The sequence below is a fragment of the Pan paniscus genome, chromosome 13, assembly GCF_029289425.2.
Source record: "Pan paniscus chromosome 13, NHGRI_mPanPan1-v2.0_pri, whole genome shotgun sequence".
In the NCBI taxonomy this organism is placed as follows: domain Eukaryota; kingdom Metazoa; phylum Chordata; class Mammalia; order Primates; family Hominidae; genus Pan; species Pan paniscus.
The window spans coordinates 51,264,045-51,285,710 of record NC_073262.2 but is presented as its reverse complement, the minus strand read 5'-3'; the positions used below and the strand labels follow the sequence as shown (position 1 = coordinate 51,285,710).

At 39.9% G+C, this 21,666-nt stretch overlaps 1 protein-coding gene across 2 annotated transcripts in view; it reads left to right on the top strand.

Annotated features, from left to right (window-relative positions):
• The window catches only part of CNTNAP5 (contactin associated protein family member 5), an 876,843-nt gene that overhangs the window by 376,550 nt on the left and 478,627 nt on the right, over positions 1 to 21,666 (top strand). For both annotated transcript variants that reach the window (XM_055108578.2, XM_008953637.5), the window contains exon 4: positions 15,603 to 15,750. In XM_055108578.2, coding sequence (XP_054964553.1) covers positions 15,603 to 15,750 — 148 coding nt within the window. The remainder of the gene's footprint in view (positions 1 to 15,602; positions 15,751 to 21,666) is intronic.

The following is a 21,666-nucleotide window of genomic DNA, read 5'->3' as shown; positions in this document are numbered from 1 at the left end:
TGGGGCACTGCCCCTACGGGAAGCTGGGCTTTTCTGCCTGGGGCCAGGTGCTGGTCACTCTGACAACACTGGAGTCTCCAGTGGGAGAGTCACTTAATGGAAGACATTACCCCCTGCAACCTTCACGGGTTTACTGAGTAACTTCTGCTGACAAGTTCTATTATATCCCCTCACTAAGAATAAAAAGGGATATAACTGATGGTTTAGGAAGGGGTTCCAGGAGTGTATTAGGAGACTCTATATTGATAAGATTTGCATCAGAAATAACTTTCACAGGGGTAAAAGAATAACAAAGTTGTCCATGTTAGGATCCCTTCATATTTCATTTTCTGAAGTGGCCACATCAAGCTTCAGGAGAATGAATGACAGTGAAGGCCAGGACAAGGAGACTAGGAGGAAAATGTCAAGTTGACCACTGGTGGCACGGGAGCACATGTGTCACAGAAGATGTGCCAAGGCTGGGCTGGGAATGAGGAAGCACTAATACCCACTGAAGGGAATTTTTACTGCCAGAGACAGAGGCATAAACAAATACATCTTCAGTGTCCCAGGTACACAACTCCAACAGAGTAAGATCACAGAGTCGATAGCGACTCCCTGAGAGAAGGGAGAGAACATGAGCACGTGATTGTCACTAGCACAGCTCTGAGAGCCTATACCCACACAACTGGTGGTGAGATCAGACTGGAATGCCAGCTTTTCTCTAGTGTTGGCTGAAATCCTTGTGTTGTTTCTCTAATCTGGAGGTCATAACCAGGCAAAGCAAGCAGGGTGGCAAGTGGTGCCAATCAGTCATTCCCCTCTTGCCAACTGTTAAGGTACAACAGGATTCTTAGACAGAAATCAAATTCTGAGTGGTCTTTTAAGCTAATCAAATAACTATCACTATTAAACGACAAGTAGATACACACATATGCACTTATGATATAATAGACCCTGTGCTCCAAATAAGGAAGAGTGGGGGAAAAGGAGAGTTCAATCGTTTAACTCTCATTTTTGTCTCCTCAAATCTATCATTTCAGAGTTCCTCTTAGCTACCAGTAGTGGCCAGTGCCTAAAACCTATTTTTCTCATTTTCTTTTGTATAAACTCCTGTCTGAAATCCATTTTTGCACTGCTCTGAATAGCAGTTTGGAACTTTGAAGGCTGAATGGGTTTGTCAATTTTAGCTTTAAGTCTGTGGTTTGCATGTTAATTACCCTTTGCCTTATTAAATGTATCTTCTTAAATTAGAAAAGAAAACCAATCATTTCTAATTACCTCTGTGCTGCTAGTTCCTCCTTAACTTTAGTTTGTACTCTTCTGGGGGACATCCCTTTGAAAGTCATTCAGAAAATGTAAGTGTCATTGACACATTCCTTGTATGTGGCTCGAGGTATTAGCAGGTCGTTGCTTCAGCATACACTGTCATACAAAGATATTTTCACAAGTATTTTCTATTGGAACCCGCCTTTCTTTTTCTTCTCTCTGTCCTTCTTTCTCTTGAAGAGTGTTGCATGTATTGAAGAACCTACAAAATGAAGTGTCATCTGCATATGTATTAGATGTAAGATTCACATCTTCCCTGGAGACTTCATTTTCTCTATTTTCTTGATGAGTAAACAGATTAAGAAAAGTTTTTTTTATTTTTCTTTGTTCATTCATTCACCCAGTTATTCAGCAAGTCTTTAATAACCGTATGTGCAGCATTAAGATGCTGTTTGTAAATTGACTGATTTTGAAAAAAGTACACATATTTGGCTTGGGTTACTGAAATCCATTTCAATATACCTTTAAGAAATACTGTGCTCCATGCACTGTTCTAGACAATGCAGTTTAAAACGAGATACAATCCAGATTCAAAGAGGAATTACAGTCCGGGTGCCTTGCTGGGGATGACAGGGCAAATCATATTAGTCCAGTCTCATGCTGCTAATAAAGACATACCCGAGACTGGGTAATTTATAAAAGAAGGAGGTTTAATTGACTCACAGTTCCACATGGCTAGGGAGGCCTCACAATTATGGAAGAAGGCTAAGAAGGACCAAACGCACGTCTTACATGGCAGCAGGTAAGAAAGCATGTGCAGGGGAACTGCCCTTTCTAAAACTATCAGATCTCGTGAGACTTATTCACTAGCACGAGAACAGCATGGGAAAAAACCCACCCCCATGAATCAATCACCTCCCACTGGGTCCCTCTCATGACAGGTGGGGGTTATGGGAGCAACACTTCAAGATGAGATCTTGGTGGGGACACAGCCAAACCATATCCGCAGGGATGTTAGGATTAGCACCCAAAGTTCATTTCTTTTCTTTCCCACTGCTTCTCTTAACATGGACCCTTAGGCAAGGGGATGTGTTTGGCAGAGCACCAGACTTGCAACAGAGTCTCCCTGAAAATTCCCGACATCCCCTGTCAAGGTCACTGATGCAGAATTTTGTTGTTGTACCTGTCATTTCTTGCACAGACTGTAGTTAGGCAAATTAATAACATCTGCCTGGTGGCACCTGGATACTTGTAATCTCACTGCCAGTCAAAGTCAACAGTGTAGGTCGGCTGGCTACAGTGAATTCACAGAATCCAAATGAGTGGCTCTGGTGGCAGCCAGCTCAGACCTGTCCACTCTCCACTGATCAGTCCCAGCACCAATCTTGCCTTAGCCTCACAGTGTCTGCCCACACCATGACCTGCTTAACAAAGTCAAGGAAGAGCATCAGCACCTTTGTGTGACCACAGGTTCTTCCATTCATTAACCAAACAGTGTTGAACACTTAGGAATGACTGAGTGGCAAAAGGGCAGCGGGTGAATGCTGACTGATACTCTTTTCTTTCACTTCTGGCATATTCTTCTGTGTGTCAATCCCGAGTAAGCTCTCCCTGTGATCTCCTTTCTATGTGCTTATTTTCTTTTCTAATATTCAGGCCAAATGTGGTGGAGAGTTCTTGGAAGAAGATGGGAGATTGAGATTCTCTTTGAAGAGCAAATTTCACTCTCTCTGTGACCATTACAAGAAACTTAACTTCTCTAAGCCTCAAGTTCTTTAACTCCAGGGAAAGAAAGACAAACTCCTAAACTGTGTTTCCGTGTAGGGATAAGATCAGTGAACAGCTTTGTTAAGAATCATATGAATGATATTTGAGAGTAACAAATATAATAACATTTATCTCATTATAACTTTAAAAGGTCTATGGATAAATTCAGTATATTAGTACTTAAGGTTGTGGGGGTGGCGGGTGGGGGCGGTTGGGGAAAATAGAAAAAACAAATTTCTGAGAAGTAGTGCATATAATATCACTCAGAATTGTAAATGGAAAGGACCTGCACTGATTTTGCAGTGTGTTCTTGCCATTAATCTCTCTGAGTCCCAGGGTTTTCCTCGTGAGGCGGTGAGACTACATTAATGAGCCACATGTTTGTAAGATGTACCGCAAATTCAGAAGGATTAAATACATGTGGAGGGGCGGGAACAGGGTGTCTCTTTTAATGAGGAAGTGGGCTGAAAGCTTCTTTGATGATAAGTGGGACAAAGTGAACTAATACATGCAAAGAGCCTAGCAAGTGCCTGGCATAGAGGAGACCCTTGAAAACGGTAGCTATGATGCAGCCACTGCAATTACTTGGTTGCAGAAACCGGACTCCACTTATATATGGAGGTGATTATGGGAGTGAAGTAAAAGGGTCACTAGACTCTCATCAGAATCTCTATAATCTAGTCTCAACTTCTGATAATTTTTTTTACTTACGACCTCGGATCACTTAACCTCTCCAAAATTAAGTTTTCTCACCTTTAAAATGAAGATAAAACAGCCTACCTACTTCACAAGAATGCTGTGATCAAATGAATTGATGAATGTTCTTTGTAGTTATTTGTGGCCTCACACTGTCAAGAAAAGTACTGATCTGGTTTCCATCCTCAGAGCTTAGGTCTGCCTAGTTTAGAATTTTATATGCGTGGAATCGTGCTGTTTGCGCTCTTTATGGCTGGCTTATTTTGCTCAACTAATGTGTTGTTGCAGGGATCAGCACTTTGTTACTTTTTATTGTTGAGTAATATTCCAATCTACTAATATTCTGTATTAAATTTACTGTCTTGCTAGCCTCTAGAAGTGGAAAATTAGATTTTTAATTTTATGTTGTTCTTCTTATGTACAAAGCACTGAAGCCACAAGTTTTTCTCTAAGGTCTGCTTTAACTGTGTCCCACAAGCTTTGATACAGTGTTTTTATCATCATGCAATTCAAACTAATTTCTAATTTCCATTGAGATTTCTTCTTTGACCTACAGGTTACTTAAAACTGTGTTGATTAACTTCCAAATATTTGAGGTTTTTCTAGATAATTTATTATTGATTCCTAATTTAATTCAATTGTGGTTAAAAAACAAACTGTACGGTTTTAAATAAGACCTATTTTATTGTGCAGGATATGGTCTCAGTGAATGTGCTGTGTGGACTTTAAACTAATGTATAATCTGCAGTTGTTGAATGGAGTGTTCCATGAATGTAAATTAGGTCAATTTTACTGATAATGCTATTTGAATCTTTCATATCCTTTCTGATTTTTTGTCCTCTTGTATAATTCCATTTTCTGTACTTTCCATCCTTTTTGGTTTTGTTCGCATATATTTTCCTTCTACATGCCTTGCAAACATTACAAGATATTATTTTTTAAAAAACTATGAACTGACTTTTAAAATGTTTAAGAAAGAAAAATAGTCTTTTATATTTAACCATGCAGTTTTCATTTGATTTTTAAATTGATGTGTAATACTTGTACATAGTTATGGTGTGCATGTGATATTTTGATACATACACAGAATGTGCAAAGATCAAGTCAGGGTATTTGGGATATCCATCAGCTCAAGCATTTATCATTTATTTGTATTGGGAATAATTCAAATCACCTTTCCTAGCTATTTTAAAACATATAATACATGTTGTTGTTAACTATAGTCACTCTACTGTGCTATTAAACATTAGAACATATTTCTTCTATCTAACTACATGTTTGTACCCATTAACCAATCTTTTTTCATCCCAACCTCACATATACCTTTCCTGGCTTCTGGTAACTATCATTCTACTCTACCTCCATGAGATCAACTTACTTTTAGCTCTCACATATGAGTGCAGACATGTGAAGCTTGTCTTTCTGTAGCTGGCTTATTTTACTTAATATAATAACCTCCAGTTCCGTCCATCTTGTTGCAAATGACGTGAATTCATTCTTTTTTATGGCTGAATAATACATATACTACATTTCCTCTAACTATTCATCTATTGATGGACACGCGTTGTTTCTATATCTTTGCTGTTGTAAGTAGTGCTGTGATAAACATGGGGGTGCAGGTATCATTTTGATATACTAATTTCCTTTCCTTTTGATACATTTTCACTAGTGGGATTGAGAGCTCATCATTCCTTCCTATACACCACAAATTTTACCTGGCATCAATTTCTTCTACTTTTGTATTAGCATTTCTTAGCAGTTTTATAGCTAATAAATTATTTATTTTGTTCATGGAACTGTTTCTTTTCCTTCATATTTGAAAGCTATTTTTTTGAGGGGGGGTTGTAGAGGTCAGGGGAAAGCTTCCTCTCTTCTTTCTAAAGGTTCACTGAAAATTAACAAATGTAACAAATTAACAATGGCAGGATACTAGAAAGAAAAGGCATATCAGTGTATTTAACATGGATAAGCCCAGGGGAGTTGCTAGAGAATCAGGACTCAATAACTCAGTGAGGTTCAGGTGCTTCAATACCCTTCTTCACAGGGGAAACGGAGATGGGAGAAATGTAGTAATTTTGAAGAGCAGTAAACTCTTTTCAGGGAAAATGGATGTACCCAGTACTCAGACTATTTTTAATAAATAATTCTTTTTAGGTATTGTATAGGATTAGAGATAAAGATCATCTGGGTTCTAGGTGTGGTGTTTAATTTTTAGTTTTTTCCTCTCTGTATTATGAGTTGCAATCTTCCCTACTTAATTACATTTCAGGGAGGGGATTGAAGACAATTGTGTTTCTCTTTGGTGGGTTCAGTTTCCAAGTAGATAAAAGAACTTCCGGAGGAGAAGCCAAGATGGCCGAATCGGAGCAGCTCAGGTCTGCAGCTCCCAGCGTCAGCGACGCAGAAGGCGGGTGATTTCTGCATTTCCATCTGAGGTACCGGGTTCATCTCGCTGGGGAGTGCCAGACAGTGGGCGCAGGCCAGTGGGTGCGCGCACCGTGCGCGAGCCGAAGCAGGGCGAGGCATTGCCTCACCTGGGGGGCGCAAGGGGTCGGGGAGTTCCCTTTCCGAGTCGGAGAAAGGGGTGACGGACGCACCTGGAAAATCCGGTCACTCCCACCCGAATATTGCGCTTTTCAGACCGGCTTAAAAAACGGCGCACCACAAGACTACATCCCGCACCTGGCTCGGAGGGTCCTTCGCCCAGGGAGTCTTGCTGATTGCTAGCACAGCAGTCTGAGATCAAACTGCAAGGCGGCAGCGAGGCTGGGGGAGGGGCGCCCGCCGTTGCCCAGGCTTGCTTAGGTAAACAAAGCAGCCCAGAAGCTCCAACTGGGTGGAGCCCACCACAGCTCAAGGAGGCCTGCCTACCTCTGTAGGCTCCAACTCTGGGGGCAGGGCACAGACAAACAAAAAGTCAGCAGTAACCTCTGCAGACTTAAATGTCCCTGTCTGACAGCTTTGAAGAGAGCAGTGGTTCTCCCAGCACGCAGCTGGAGATCTGAGAACGGGCAGACTGCCTCCTCAAGTGGGTCCCTGACCCCTGACCCCCGAGCAGCCTAACTGGGAGGCACCCCCCAGCAGGGGCACACTGACACCTCACAAGGCAGGGTATTCCAACAGACTTGCAGCTGAGGGTCCTGTCTGTTAGAAGGAAAACTAACAAACAGAAAGGACATCCACACCAAAAACCCATCTGTACATCACCATCATCAAAGACCAAAAGTAGATAAAACCACAAAGATGGGGAAAAAACAGAACAGAAAAACTGGAAACTCTAAAACGCAGAGCGCCTCTCCTCCTCCAAAGGAACGCAGTTCCTCACCAACAATGGAACAAAGCTGGATGGAGAATGACTTTGACGAGCTGAGAGAAGGAGGCTTCAGACGATCAAATTACTCTGAGCTACGGGAGGACATTCAAACCAAAGGCAAAGAAGTTGAAAACTTTGAAAAAAATTTAGAAAAATATATACCTAGAATAACCAATACAGAGAAGTGCTTAAAGGAGCTGATGGAGCTGAAAACCAAGGCTTGAGAACTACTTGAAAAATGCAGAAGCCTCAGGAGCCGATGCGATCAACTGGAAGAAAGGGTATCAGCCATGGAAGATGAAATGAATGAAATGAAGCTAGAAGGGAAGTTTAGAGAAAAAAGAATAAAAAGAAATGAGCAAAGCCTCCAAGAAATATGGGACTATGTGAAAAGACCAAATCTACGTCTGATTGGTGTACCTGAAAGTGATGGGGAGAATGGAACCAAGTTGGAAAACACTCTGCAGGATATTATCCAGGAGAACTTCCCCAATCTAGCAAGGCAGGCCAACGTTCAGATTCAGGAAATACAGAGAACGCCACAAAGATACTCCTCGAGAAGAGCAACTCCAAGACACATAATTGTCAGATTCACCAGAGTTGAAATGAAGGAAAAAATGTTAAGGGCAGCCAGAGAGAAAGGTCGGGTTACCCTCAAAGGGAAGCCCATCAGACTAACAGCGGATCTCTTGGCAGAAACCCTACAAGCCAGAAGAGAGTGGGGGCCAATATTCAACATTCTTAAAGAAAAGAATTTTCAATCCAGAATTTCATATCCAGCCAAACTAAGCTTCATAAGTGAAGGAGAAATAAAATCCTTTACAGACAAGCAAATGCTGAGAGATTTTGTCACCACCAGGCCTGCCCTAAAAGAGCTCCTGAAGGACGCACTAAACATAGAAAGGAACAACCGGTACCAGCCGCTGCAAAATCATGCCAAAATGTAAAGACCATCAAGACTAGGAAGAAACTGCATCAACTAATGAGCAAAATCACCAGCTAACATCATAATGACAGGATCAAATTCACACGTAACAATATTAACTTTAAATGTAAATGGACTAAATGCTCCAATTAAAAGACACAGACTGGCAAATTGGATAAAGAGTCAAGACCCATCAGTGTGCTGTATTCAGGAAACCCATCTCACTTGCAGAGACACACGTAGGCTCAAAATAAAAGGATGGAGGAAGATCTACCAAGCAAATGGAAAATAAAAAAAGGCAGGGGTTGCAATCCTAGTCTCTGATAAAACAGACTTTAAACCAACAAAGATCAAAAGAGACAAAGAAGGCCATTACATAATGGTAAAGGGATCAATTCAACAAGAAGAGCTAATTATTCTTAATATATATGCACCCAATACAGGAGCACCCAGATTCATAAAGCAAGTCCTGAGTGACCTACAAAGAGACTTAGACTCCCACACATTAATAATGGGAGACTTTAACACCCCACTGTCAGCATTAGACAGATCAACAAGACAGAAAGTCAACAAGGATACCCAGGAATTGAACACAGCTCTGCACCAAGTGGACTACAGAACTCTCCACCCCAAATCAACAGAATATACATTTTTTTTCAGTACCACACCACACCTATTCAAAAATTGACCACATGCTTGGAAGTAAAGCTCTCCTCAGCAAATGTAAAAGAACAGAGATTATAACAAACTATCTCTCAGACCACAGTGCAATCAAACTAGAACTCAGGATTAAGAATCTCACTCAAAATCGCTCAACTACATGGAAACTGAACAACCTGCTCCTGAATGACTACTGGGTTCATAACGAAATGAAGGCAGAAATAAAGATGTTCTTTGAAACCAACGAGAACAAAGACACAACATACCAGAATCTCTGTGACGCATTCAAAGCAGTGTGTAGAGGGAAATTTATAGCACTAAATGCCCACAAGAGAAAGCAGGAAAGATCCAAAATTGACACCCCAACATCACAATAAAAAGAACTACAAAAGCAAGAGCAAACACATTCAAAAGCTAGCAGAAGGCAAGAAATAACTAAAATCAGAGCAGAACTGAAGGAAATAGAGACACAAAAAACTCTTCAAAAATTAATGAATCCAGGAGCTGGTTTTTTGAAAGGATCAACAAAATTGATAGACCGCTAGCAGGACTAACAAAGAAAAAAAGAGAGAAGAATCAAATAGATGCAATAAAAAATGATAAAGGGGATATCACCACCGATCCCACAGAAATACAAACTACCATCAGAGAATACTACAAACACCTCTACGCAAATAAACTAGAAAATCTGGAAGAAATGGATAAATTCCTGGACACATACACTCTCCCAAGACTAAACCAGGAAGAATTTGAATCTCTGAATAGACCAATAACAGGAGCTGAAATTGTGGCAATAATCAATAGTTTACCAACCAAAAAGAGTCCAGGACCAGATGGATTCACAGACGAATTCTATCAGAGGGACAAGGAGGAACTGGTACCATTCCTTCTGAAACTATTCCAATCAATAGAAAAAGAGGGAATCCTCCCTAACTCATTTTATGAGGCCAGCATCATTCTGATAGCAAAGCCAGGCAGAGACACAACCAAAAAAGAGAATTTTAGACCAATATCCTTGATGAACATTGATGCAAAAATCCTCAATAAAATACTGGCAAAATGAATCCAGCAGCACATCAAAAAGCTTATCCACCATGATCAAGTGGGCTTCATCCCTGGGATGCAAGGCTGGTTCAATATACACAAATCAATAAATGTAATCCAGCATATAAACAGAGCCAAAGACAAAAACCACATGATTATCTCAATAGATGCAGAAAAAGCCTTCAACAAAATCCAACAACCCTTCATGCTAAAAACTCTCAATAAATTAGGTATTGATGGGACGTATTTCAAAATAATAAGAGCTATCTATGACAAACCCACAGCCAATATCATACTGAATGGGCAAAAACTGGAAGCATTCCCTTTGAAAACGGGCACAAGACAGGGATGCCCTCTCTCACCACTCCTATTCAACATAGTGTTGGAAGTTCTGGCCAGGGCAATTAGGCAGGAGAAGGAAATAAAGGGTATTCAATTAGGAAAAGAGGAAGTCAAATTGTCCCTGTTTGCAGACGACATGATTGTATATCTAGAAAACCCCATGGTCTCAGCCCAAAATCTCCTTAAGCTGATAAGCAACTTCAGCAAAGTCTCAGGATACAAAATCAATGTACAAAAATCACAAGCATTCTTATACACCAATAACAGACAGACAAAGAGCTAAATCATGAGTGAACTCCCACAATTGCTTCAAAGAGAATAAAATACCTAGCAATCCACCTTACAAGGGATGTGAAGGACCTCTTCAAGGAGAACTACAAACCACTGCTCAAGGAAATAAAAGAGGATACAAACAAATGGAAGAACATTCCATGCTCATGGGTAGGAAGAATCAATATCGTGAAAATGGCCATACTGCCCAAGGTAATTTACAGATTCAATGCCATCCCCATCAAGCTACCAATGACTTTCTTCACATAATTGGAAAAAACTACTTTAAAGTTCATATGGAACCAAAAAAGAGCCCGCATTGCCAAGGCAATCCTAAGCCAAAAGAACAAAGCTGGAGGCATCACACTACCTGACTTCAAACTATACTACAAGGCTACAGTAACCAAAACAGCATGGTACTGGTACCAAAACAGAGATATAAATCAATGGAACAGAACAGAGCCCTCAGAAATAATGCCACATATCTACAACTATCTGATCTTTGACAAATCTGAGAAAAACAAGCAATGGGGAAAGGATTCCCTATTTAATAAATGGTGCTGGGAAAACTGGCTAGCCATATGTAGAAAGCTGAAACTGGATCCCTTCCTTACACCTTATACAAAAATCAATTCAAGATGGATTAAAGACTTAAACGTTAGACCGAAAACCATAAAAACCCCAGAAGAAAACCTAGGCATTACCATTCAGGACATAGGCATGGGCAAGGACTTCATGTCCAAAACACCAAAAGCAATGGCAACAAAAGACAAAATTGACAAATGGGATCTAATTAAAGTAAAGAGCTTCTGCACAGCAAAAGAAACTACCATCAGAGTGAACAGGCAACCTACAACATGGGAGAAAATTTTCGCAACCTACTCATCTGACAAAGGGCTAATATCCAGAATCTACAATGAACTCAAACAAATTTACAAGAAAAAAACAAACAACCCCACCAAAAAGTGGGCGAAGGACATGAACAGACACTTCTCAAAAGAAGACATTTATGCAGCCAAAAAACACATGAAAAAATGCTCATCATCACTGGCCATCAGAGAAATGCAAATCAAAACCACAATGAGGTACCATCTCACACCAGTTAGAATGGCGATCATTAAAAAGTCAGGAAACAACAGGTGCTGGAGAGGATGTGGAGAAATAGGAACACTTTTACACTGTTGGTGGGACTGTAAACTAGTTCAACCATTGTGGAAGTCAGTGTGGCGATTCCTCAGGGATCTAGAACTAGAAATACCATTTGACCCAGCCATCCCATTACTGGGTATATTCCCAAAGGACTATAAATCATGCTGCTATAAAGACACATGCACACGTACGTTTATTGCGGCATTATTCACAATAGCAAAGACTTGGAACCAATCCAGATGTCCGTCAATGATAGACTGGATTAAGAAAATGTGGCACATATACACCATGGAATCCTATGCAGCCATAAAAAATGATGAGTTCATGTCCTTTGTAGGGACATGGATGAAATTGGAAATCATCATTCTCAGTAAACTATCGCAAGAACAAAAAACCAAACACCGCATATTCTCACTCATAGGTGGGAATTGAACAATGAGATCACATGGACACAGGAAGGGGAATATCACACTCTGGGGACTGTGGTGGGGTGGGGGGAGGGGGGAGGGATAGCATTGGGAGATATACCTAATGCTAGATGACGAGTTAGTGGGTGCAGCGCACCAGCATGGCACATGTATACATATGTAACTAACCTGCACATTGTGCACATGTACCCTAAAACTTAATGTATAATAAAAAAAAAAATTAAAAATAAAAAATAAAAAAAAAGAACTTCGGAGAATAGCCTTAACCTGTGCTTTGGAACCGACAAAGTATTGAGAGATGGAGTGAGGAGGGGAAGTTAAGAGAGATTTGAGGCTATTTCTTTAGTTGTATGTCAAAGTGCCATATTTTGGGGTATCATTTCCTGAGTTCCAGCATTGGATATAGAATGCTAGATTGTGTTTTACTTTCAGAATTTTTGGATTTCCTTTTTTTTTTTTTTTTTTTCTGATGAGTAGTTTGTTGTCATTCTTGTTTTTCACATGTTACATTCATCAACTGAGATTGCTTTGGATAGGTTGGTGGCTTTAATACATCTAACAGGAAGATCTTTTCTTGCTATTCATCTGGCACATAACTTCCGGCATTGATAAGTGATTGATTGACTTTGATCCACTGGTGAACTTGGGGAGGGGCTGATTGTAGCTTTGTTTAGATTCGATCTGCCTCTACTGTTAATGCTTTCTAGGTGACCTTAAGCTGCTAGCACCAGGAAGTCCCTGGGACCATGCATTGAAAACTTCGAGGTCTCAGAACTGTGAGACCTTGGATCTACTTGACCATGAGCCTCTAAGACTATGAAACTGCAAATGATGTGGCTCTGGGATAGTAGGGCTTTGAGACTGTGAGATTGCAATAGTAAGGCTGCCTCTTCTCAGAATGAGAGTCCAAGATTCCTTCTCATTGGAGCACACCATACATTAGTCATGGGATTGACTCCTATAAAGCATTGCCAGGTCATGAAACAAATCTTTAATCTGGAGCGTGCGATCAAATTTTAAACATTGTTTTAAGATGTGTGTGTGTGTGTGTGTGAGAGAGAGATATTCAATCTACAAATTATGCCAAACTCAGAAGGGGAAGCCAGTCATTTGAAGGTGGATAAGTTTCTACTTCACATTTGGATTAGATAAATAATGCTATAGACCTACGGACTCACATGCCTGGGGAGGTGGGATATGGTGCACACAATCAGTAGGGAATTGAGAGTGCTGAACAGAAGGTTCCACAGTTAGGCTGTAGAAAAACATGACACACTTTTACTCTACCCAAAACAGTAAGAAACCACCAGAACCCATCTCCCTTCCTTCCCTCATACATATCAAAGTGGTATGGATGCAAGGACATTTTAAAAGAACTAAACTCCACAGGGAGGCGTCCTTTCCAGGTGAGCAGGGAAGGAGGACAGCTTCATACCTTTGCCAGATGCTAGCGCTGGGAGCAGGGGATGTGGAAGAGCATTTCTGTCAAATAAAGCCATTCTCCATCTGGATAAAGAGAAAATGTTCAAAGCTTTGACAAACCTGGGAGGTGAAATGTTGAATTTGAACCTAAAGAAATTCCTCGCCACTAAGTCATTCTTTTATATGAGAGTTTTGCTGCAGAAGGGGCTGCAAAATAGAAAGTGAGCCAATTCCTTCTTTATAAGCCACTTTGTGATACATGATAGTAATTACATCAATTGCCTAATTTCAGAGCTATTAGCTAGCGGGTGTTTTGTGCGTAGTAGAAATGTCAAAGATTATGCAAGAGAACCTAAATCCACAGGTGCTATGAAAATATAATCAAGGTTAAGGTTAAGGTCTTTGAAAATGGATTTCATTAAATAGACAAAACTATCTTACTTGGTGTTCACTTTGGTCATTTGCGAAAGCAATGGATCTTCTTTTCATTGGTTGACATTGATTGCACACCAGCAAGTAGGTTTTATCTATGAATATTAGAAGCTGAAAAGAAAAACGTTGATGATTCATAATGAAGCAAGCAAATCGGTATGCTAGCTGACATCCCATCTTAAAGATTAGGTATGATTGGGATGATGAAAACGTTCTGGGGAAGGATGGTGGTGATAGTTGTACGACAACGTGAATATGCTTAGTGCCCTGAATTATTTACTTTAAATTGGTTATAATGATACATTTTTTGCTACATATATTTACTCCAATTGAAAAAATATATTAGGTGTGAGCCTTTGGATTTCATCTGCAGCAAAAAAAGCCCCCCAATAATTTTCAGGGAAAATGAATGAGCCCAATGCTCAGATTATTTTTAATAATTCTTTTTAGGCATTGAATAGGATTAGAAATAAAGATCATCTGGATTCTAGGTGTGGTGTTTAATTTTTAGTTTTTTTTTTCTCTCTGTAATATGAGTTGTAATCTTCCCTAATTAATTACATTTCAGGGAGGGGATTGAAGACAATTGTTTCTCTTTGGTGGGTTCAGTTTCCAAGTAGATAAAAGAACTTCAGAGAATAGCCTTAACCTGTGCTTTGGAACAAAGTATTGAGAGTTGGAGTGAGGAGGGGAAGGTAAGAGAGAATTGAGGCTACTTCTTTAGTTGTATGTCAAAGTGCCATGTTTTGGGGTATCATTTTCTGAGTTCCAGCGTTGGATATAGAATGCTGGGTTGATAGCATTTTACTTTCAGCATTTTGGATTTCCTTTTTTTTTTTCTGATGAGTAGTTCGTTGTCATTCTTGTTGTTCACATGTCATTCATGTTGTTCACATCCAAATAAAGGCTATGAAGTACAATGGTAGTAGACCACATAGCTTTTGTGCTGTGTATTCTTTTGCTTAAACTTCACAAGGAAATATGAAAAAGAACAAGATATAAATCTGAGTTGCATTGTCTCCCTCCTGTAACAACAATGAAATTGTTGAAGAGTAGAAAGCTGTAGAAATTTCAGACTAATTACTAGCCAATTGGGTGATTTGGAGATTTTTTTCCTTCCCTTTTTCTCTTTCTAGGCTTCTTTTTTTAAAAATCTGTGAAATGGTGTTAATGATAATGGAAAGTGCTTAGCATAGTGACTGGCCTCAATTATTGGTAACAATTACTTCAATAAAATCCTTTCCTTCTAAAAGCAGATTGTCAGTTATCTTCCATTCCTCAGTGCGAATGGACATTAGGAACATGGGAATTTCATTGTATTGTTAACTTTGTAAAACTTTTAGGTGTCATGCCTCAGGACTTGCTAGAATTGCTTTATTCATAAAACGTTTAAGAGGGATTTCTTTTTTTTTTTTTTTTGACAGAGTCTCCCTCTGTCGCCCAGGCTGGAGTGCAGTGGTACGATCTTGGCTCACTGCAACCTCCGCCTCCTGGGTTCAAGTGATTATCCTGCCTCAGTCTCTCGGGTAGCTGGGATTACAGGCACACACCACCATGCCCAGCTAATTTTTTTGTGTTTTTACTAGAGACAGGGTTTCACCATGCTGGCCAGTCTGGTCTCAGACTCCTGACCTCATGACCCGCTTTTGCCTCAGCCTCCCAAAGTGCTGGGATTACAGGCGTGAGCCACTTCACCCAGCCTAAAAGGGATTTCTTAAAGAATAATGTGAAGTATTTCTGAAAACAAACAAACATGATGCAGGATTTTCACCCAAGTCATATTTCATTTGAAATACGTGAGAAATTAGGTATGTTCTCAGTACGAGTTCGTGGAGTAACAAATATGGTTTTCCACTGAAATTCCATGATAACACAGACCTCACTGCCTCTCCTTTCTTCTCTGCAGACCTTTGCAGGAAACATGAATGCTGACAGCGTGGTGCACCACAAGCTATTGCACTCAGTGAGAGCCCGATTTGTTCGCTTTGTGCCCCTGGAATGGAATCCCAGTGGGAAGATTGGCATGAGAGTCGAGGTCTACGGATGTTCCTATAGTAAGTACTCACATGTACCCTTTACCATTGCTGAGTGTGAGTGGCACCGCCTACGTAACATCAGTTTATCTACATTGAGATTGACAATCATCTTATTTTAAAGTTGTTTCTAGACTTTCACATGCATATTTAAAAATGTTCAATTCAATCCCAAAGTAGAAAAAACATTCTACTTAGGACTGTAGGAATGTAGTTGTGATGGTGTGATAAAGGCTCAATGAAACATTCAAAATTAATAACTCTTGGGGAATCAAGTAACCATTTGTCCTTTGCAGTTAAACAAAATTGAATTTAATTCTTCCCCGGAACTGGCATTAGGTATTATAAAGTCTTCTCTGCCCTGCTTTCCCAGAGCTATGAGAGAAAAGCATTCACCTTCTTGACTTGTTCTAGAAGACGAGGAGAAAGAACAACTAAATGTAACTCACAAAATGCTTTCTCCTTGAAATGATCTCCTTCATTCATTCATCTGTGAATTGTTTGTATTAAATTTGAAATTAGAGTTCTATCTTGCACATAAAGATTATAAAGATGGGTAGAACTAATGATCACTTTAGAATAAGGTTAAAATTATTCAGGGAAGATTCCCATCCCTATAATTCTTTCCTGCGGGCTTTATACTGAAACCTAAAATTGCATCATCATAAATAGTTTTTCTGCCGTAAGCAGTGACATATTCTGCTTATATGCTAAAATTCAATGACCCCTAATGCATAAACACATTTGATCACTAACACTTTCATCCAAACTAGTTCAGTAGATTCCTGTTTTGGGCTGTAGGAATTCTTAATGAGTACATGTCTGTACTGTTTTCCATAGTGAGATCAACTGAATGCCTGTATCAGAATCAATAGGAGTGTTGCCTAGAAAATGCATTTCCCTCACCCCATCCCATACATACTGGATTATAATTTCTGAAAATGGAAATCCAAAAGCGGAATGTTTACAAATTCTCCAAGTAAACTATGGATATAGAGTGTCTGCTAAAAATAAAGCCCTGCACACAGGGAATTTACTGGTAAAATGACTGTATTTATCTTGAACAAGCACTTTCAGAAAGAATATGGTTTAGAACAGATGCATCAACAAACCATTAGGCCCAGGAGGAACTGCCTTCCACTCCAAACTTTGTATGATAAAGCACAGAACACCTACAAGGGTATATGTGTCCTATCCTGGGATGTCTGGGGCATCAAGCTCCTCTTGTCACCTCCTGTTTGATAACAATTTGTCACTGCTAGGTTATTTTAAAATACAGTATGAAGCTTTTATGCTACAATTAAAAGTTTGTTAATATTATTATGCCAGCCATCTATTTTGATCTAAGAATCTTATTACTCTTTAACATGTCCTTATCCTTTTGCTTTTTCTCAGTCTGTTCAGTTGTACTTATTTTTCATGCCAATTGTTCACCCACAGTGTCTACTTGCACAGAAAGAGTCACAGCATCGAGTTAAATCACAGGCTGCAGGGTTGAAAGATGTCTTTGAGCAGCATGTTTAGCATCTTCTGGTGATGGACCCCTTGGAGAATCTGATAAGGAACACTCTATCCAGAAAAATAATAACGATAACATGTATCTTTTCTACAGTATGAGAAGGTTCAGAGGTCTGCTAAAGCCCAGTTCTAAGCCAAGGAAAGAACTCCTGACTTTGTGATAACAGAGTCTACCTTTCTCCATGTAGGCTCCAGGTCTAGTGCATCCTCCAGTGGGATAAACTGCCTTCAGGTCAACCTCACCAGTAATGGGAAGTTAACAACCTTGGGGAGTTGTCGGACACAGAATGTCTTTATGATGTGCCTCAAGCAGGAACCCTATAATCTTCAATCACTAGTGCTGATGCTTTGGTACTTTTTTTTATTTGGGGGAAATAATTTAAAAAACGAATACATTTCTCAGTTTGTATCTAAAACCAATAGGTTAGCATGCCTTCTGAACCTAATTCTCCCTTTCAGCGTTATCATGTTTTTTATTTGACTGGATTGGTTTTCTTTCTTTCTTTCTTTCTTTCTTTCTTTCTTTCTTTCTTTCTTTCTTTCTTTCTTTCTCTCTTTCCTTTTCTCTCTCTCTCTCTCTTTCTTTTTTTTTTTTTTTTGAGATGGAGCCTCACTCTCTTGCCCAGGCTGGAGTGCATGGCATGATCTCACCTCACTGCAACCTCCGCCTCCTGAGTTCAAGTGATTCTCCTGCCTCACCCTCCTAAGTAGCTGGGATTACAGGCGTGCACCACCATGTCTGGCTAATTTTCATATCTTTAGTAGAGATGGAGTTTCACCATGTTGGCCAGGCTGGTCTCAAACTCCTGACCTCGTGATACACCCAGCTCGGCCTCCCAAAGTGCTGGGATTACAGGGGTGAGCTACTGTGCCCAAGTTTGACTCGATTGTTTCTATAAACCTAAAATCTTACTGTAAGCACCACCAAACAAAACAACAAAAGCTCATGGCCCTCTTTAGCAACTACCTCTCCTTTTCCTCCCCTCTCCTGTTCACAGAATGGCATCTCTCTAAAACTTCTCTTTAGTTGCTCTCCCCACCTGCTTACCTCCCTTCACACTGCAACTGATTCCAATCACTATTGAGACATTTGATGGGCAGTTTAACATGTCAACTTGGCCTATTTATAGTCCCCTGTTACCCAACCAAACACTAATATAGTTACTGCTGTGATATGTTTGGTGTCTACAATCATTTGACTTTAAGTAAAGGAGATTATCCTAAGTAATCTGAGTGGACCTAATTCAATCAGTTGAAATGCTTCAAGAGCAGAACAGAAATTTCCCTGAGAGAGACGAAAATTCACCTGTGGACTACAGTTTCAGATCCTTCCTGAGAGTTTCCAGCTTCCCCTTCTTGATGGCCTGCCCTATGTACTTCAGGCACGTTTAACCAGACCCACAATTGTATAAGCCAATTCCTTGCAATTAGTCTCTTAATATATATAAGTATCTACTGGTTCTGTTTCTCTAAGGAAACTCTGACTAATACAGAATGTTCTGGAGAAACTACTTTTCTCAAGATCACCAGTGATTTCCAAGAAGCCCAATTCAGTGGACACTTAATGTTTCTTAATTCACTTAAGCTCTCAGCAGTACTTGATTCAAAAAGCTATGTCCATATTTTTAAAACCTCGTTTTTCCTCCTATCTCACTTGCTAATTGGCTATCTCAGTTTGCTAATTGGCTATCTCAGTTCTTCTACTACTTTTCCATCTACACTCCATGCTTTGCTGAATTGACAGAGTTTTGTAAACTTAAACACATCTACGTGCTGGTCACCCCACATCTGTATCTCATGGCCTGACCTCAGAGATGATGTATGCAGCAGCCTACTTGATATTTCCACTTAAAGTATAGTAGATATATTAAATAGAATATAGCAAAATGGAACTCTAGATTAGTGGTGCCCTCAGCAACCTGCTCTTCTCTAACACTCCTCCCCTTTTCAGTAAACAGCAGCACTCTCCATCCACTTGTCTATGCAAAACTCTGGGAAGCAGCCTTTGTTCTTCCTTCTCTATAACTTCAAGTCCTGCGCAACTTATCTACAGCTCACAGTAACTCTATCAGTTGCTTCCTCCAACAGGTATCTTAAATCCATGTACTTCTCCCACCTTTGTGAGTAGAAGCCTCTGTCAGTTCTTACCTGGAGTTGTTAAGTAGCCTCCTGTCTGGAGTTCCTGCTTCCACACTACACTCACCCCAAAACCATCTTTTACACGGTCACCAAAATGTTCTTTATAAAGAAGGAATGAAAGCATAGCATTCCCCTTCTTGATTCATGTGAAATAAAATTGAGATTTCTTACTGGCAAGTAAAAGTCCTTGTTGAACAATTGTTCCCAGAATTTACAGGGTTGACTCCTTCTGCCAATGTGATTCTTAATTATAATGTCACCTCCTCAGAGAAGTCCTCCCGACTGTTCCTCTAAAGTCACCTGCCTTCCTTCTTGTACACCCACCATTAGCCCATGATTATATGCCCATGGATATGTGATGTGCTGTCATTTACTTTGTGGTGCCGGCCACAACCCAGAATCTCACTGGCTGGGTTTGCTTACTTCTTTCCTGTTTGCCTACTCTAGTACCTGCACAGGAAAAAGTACCATGAGACCAGGCACCTTGTCTACTAACAGCCAGCACTTAATTGGCACAAAAAGACAGTCAGTAAGTATTTGTTGATGGGTACATAGATATATCAATCCAGCCTCATTATCTCAGCATAGGCAACAAGGTTCATCTGGAATTACTTGATTTTCATAGTCTGTTGTAGTTTCTAAGGAATTACTTTTGTTTCTATGGGCTTAATAATTTTTCCAAAAGTTTAGTTGAGTATGTTGCTAAAGATTGGTAGAATTCTTACAGCTCTATAGTTTCTTCAGACTTAACTCTCTACATTTTGGAAATATTAACATATTTCCTCCACTAATTTATTCATTCAGTAGATACCATTTATTTAGCCTTTAAGATACCAGGCATCTTGCAACACTCTAGGAACATCAGAAAATAAGACCTTTTTCTAGACTTTATCAGTCTTGTATTTGTACTTTGAAGCACTTTTCTTGTGATTACATGTCGTCAGTTAACTGCGTGATTGTCTAACATCTGCTTCCCCTGACTCGACAAGATAGCTTTCCACAATGCCCTGGATTGTCAACATTGCCAAATGTTGGAATCTGAAATTCTCTTGGAGATAACACATCCTAATGAATCTTCTAATACCCAGATAATTTTTTTATTCACAAAATCAAAGTTAGCAACCTACGATTCCTGAGCATATGCAGCTCCACGTACAAAGTTTAGCTGTTGACTGGGCCAAGAGCTTCTGGGCTTGCATGCTTCCAATCCTCTATCCCTTACCTGTGTTCTCAGACCTAGTTCTACATGAGAATCACCTTGGGACATATATGCTTTTAACATACCTACTCTGGCTGCACTTCAATTAGATCATGATCTCTGGGTAGGGTCTCCAGTGCTTGTATAAGCATTTTGTTGTTGTTGGTTCTAGGCAAGCGTGATGAGGAACCAGAATTTAAAGCTGTTATCTCAAACATCACTTCATTCTTAGTCTGCACTATCATTTCCGTGTCTGTGATTGCTAATCCTAAGGATTTTAAATGAAATCTGAAAACTTGAGAAGTCAGTATAATGTTAAATATATGGGCTCTGAATTCAAACCAACAGACATAGAAACTTGACTTCACCACCTACTAGTTGGGTAATCTTGGGCAATCTTGGGTCCTCTGTGGACACCAGTTTCCTTTTCTATGAAAAGAAAGGTAATACTAGTGTTGCTTCAAGCAAGTAATTGTATGAAACAGTGCTTTGCATAATGTAAGCACCCAAAAAGTGTTAGTTACGAGCATCGTTACCTTCGTCAGATATTTAGGCTGCTCACCAAACTTCCCTATATATTTTTTTCCCACTCTTACTCAGGACCACATCTCATCTGTATGTCCAAGGAAGGTCAGCTTTTTTATTTACCAGGTATCCAAGGATTTCAGCACCTTCGTCAGGCCATCTGGAGTCTAGGCTACCTGAAGTTCTGTCTGGGGGCTTCCATTTGAATTTCTTTAAATATGGGAAGCTAAATAACTTTATTTATTTATTTATTTATTTATTTGTATTTTTTAATAGAGACGGGGTTTCACCGTGGTCTTGATCTCCTGACCTCGTGATCCGCCTGCCTCGGCCTCCCAAAGTGCTGGGATTACAGTCGTGAGCCACCGCGCCCGGCTAATTAACTTTAAAAAACATTATAAATTCTGATAAAGTTAACGATCTGTCAGGCCTCCCAGTCCATTATGAATTACAAACATCATTTTGTACTTCAGGTCGCCTCCGTTCCACACAAGACCTTGCTCCTATTTGGTTAATTACTCGCAAGTGGTATCATCCAAAATTCATCACTCTCAGAG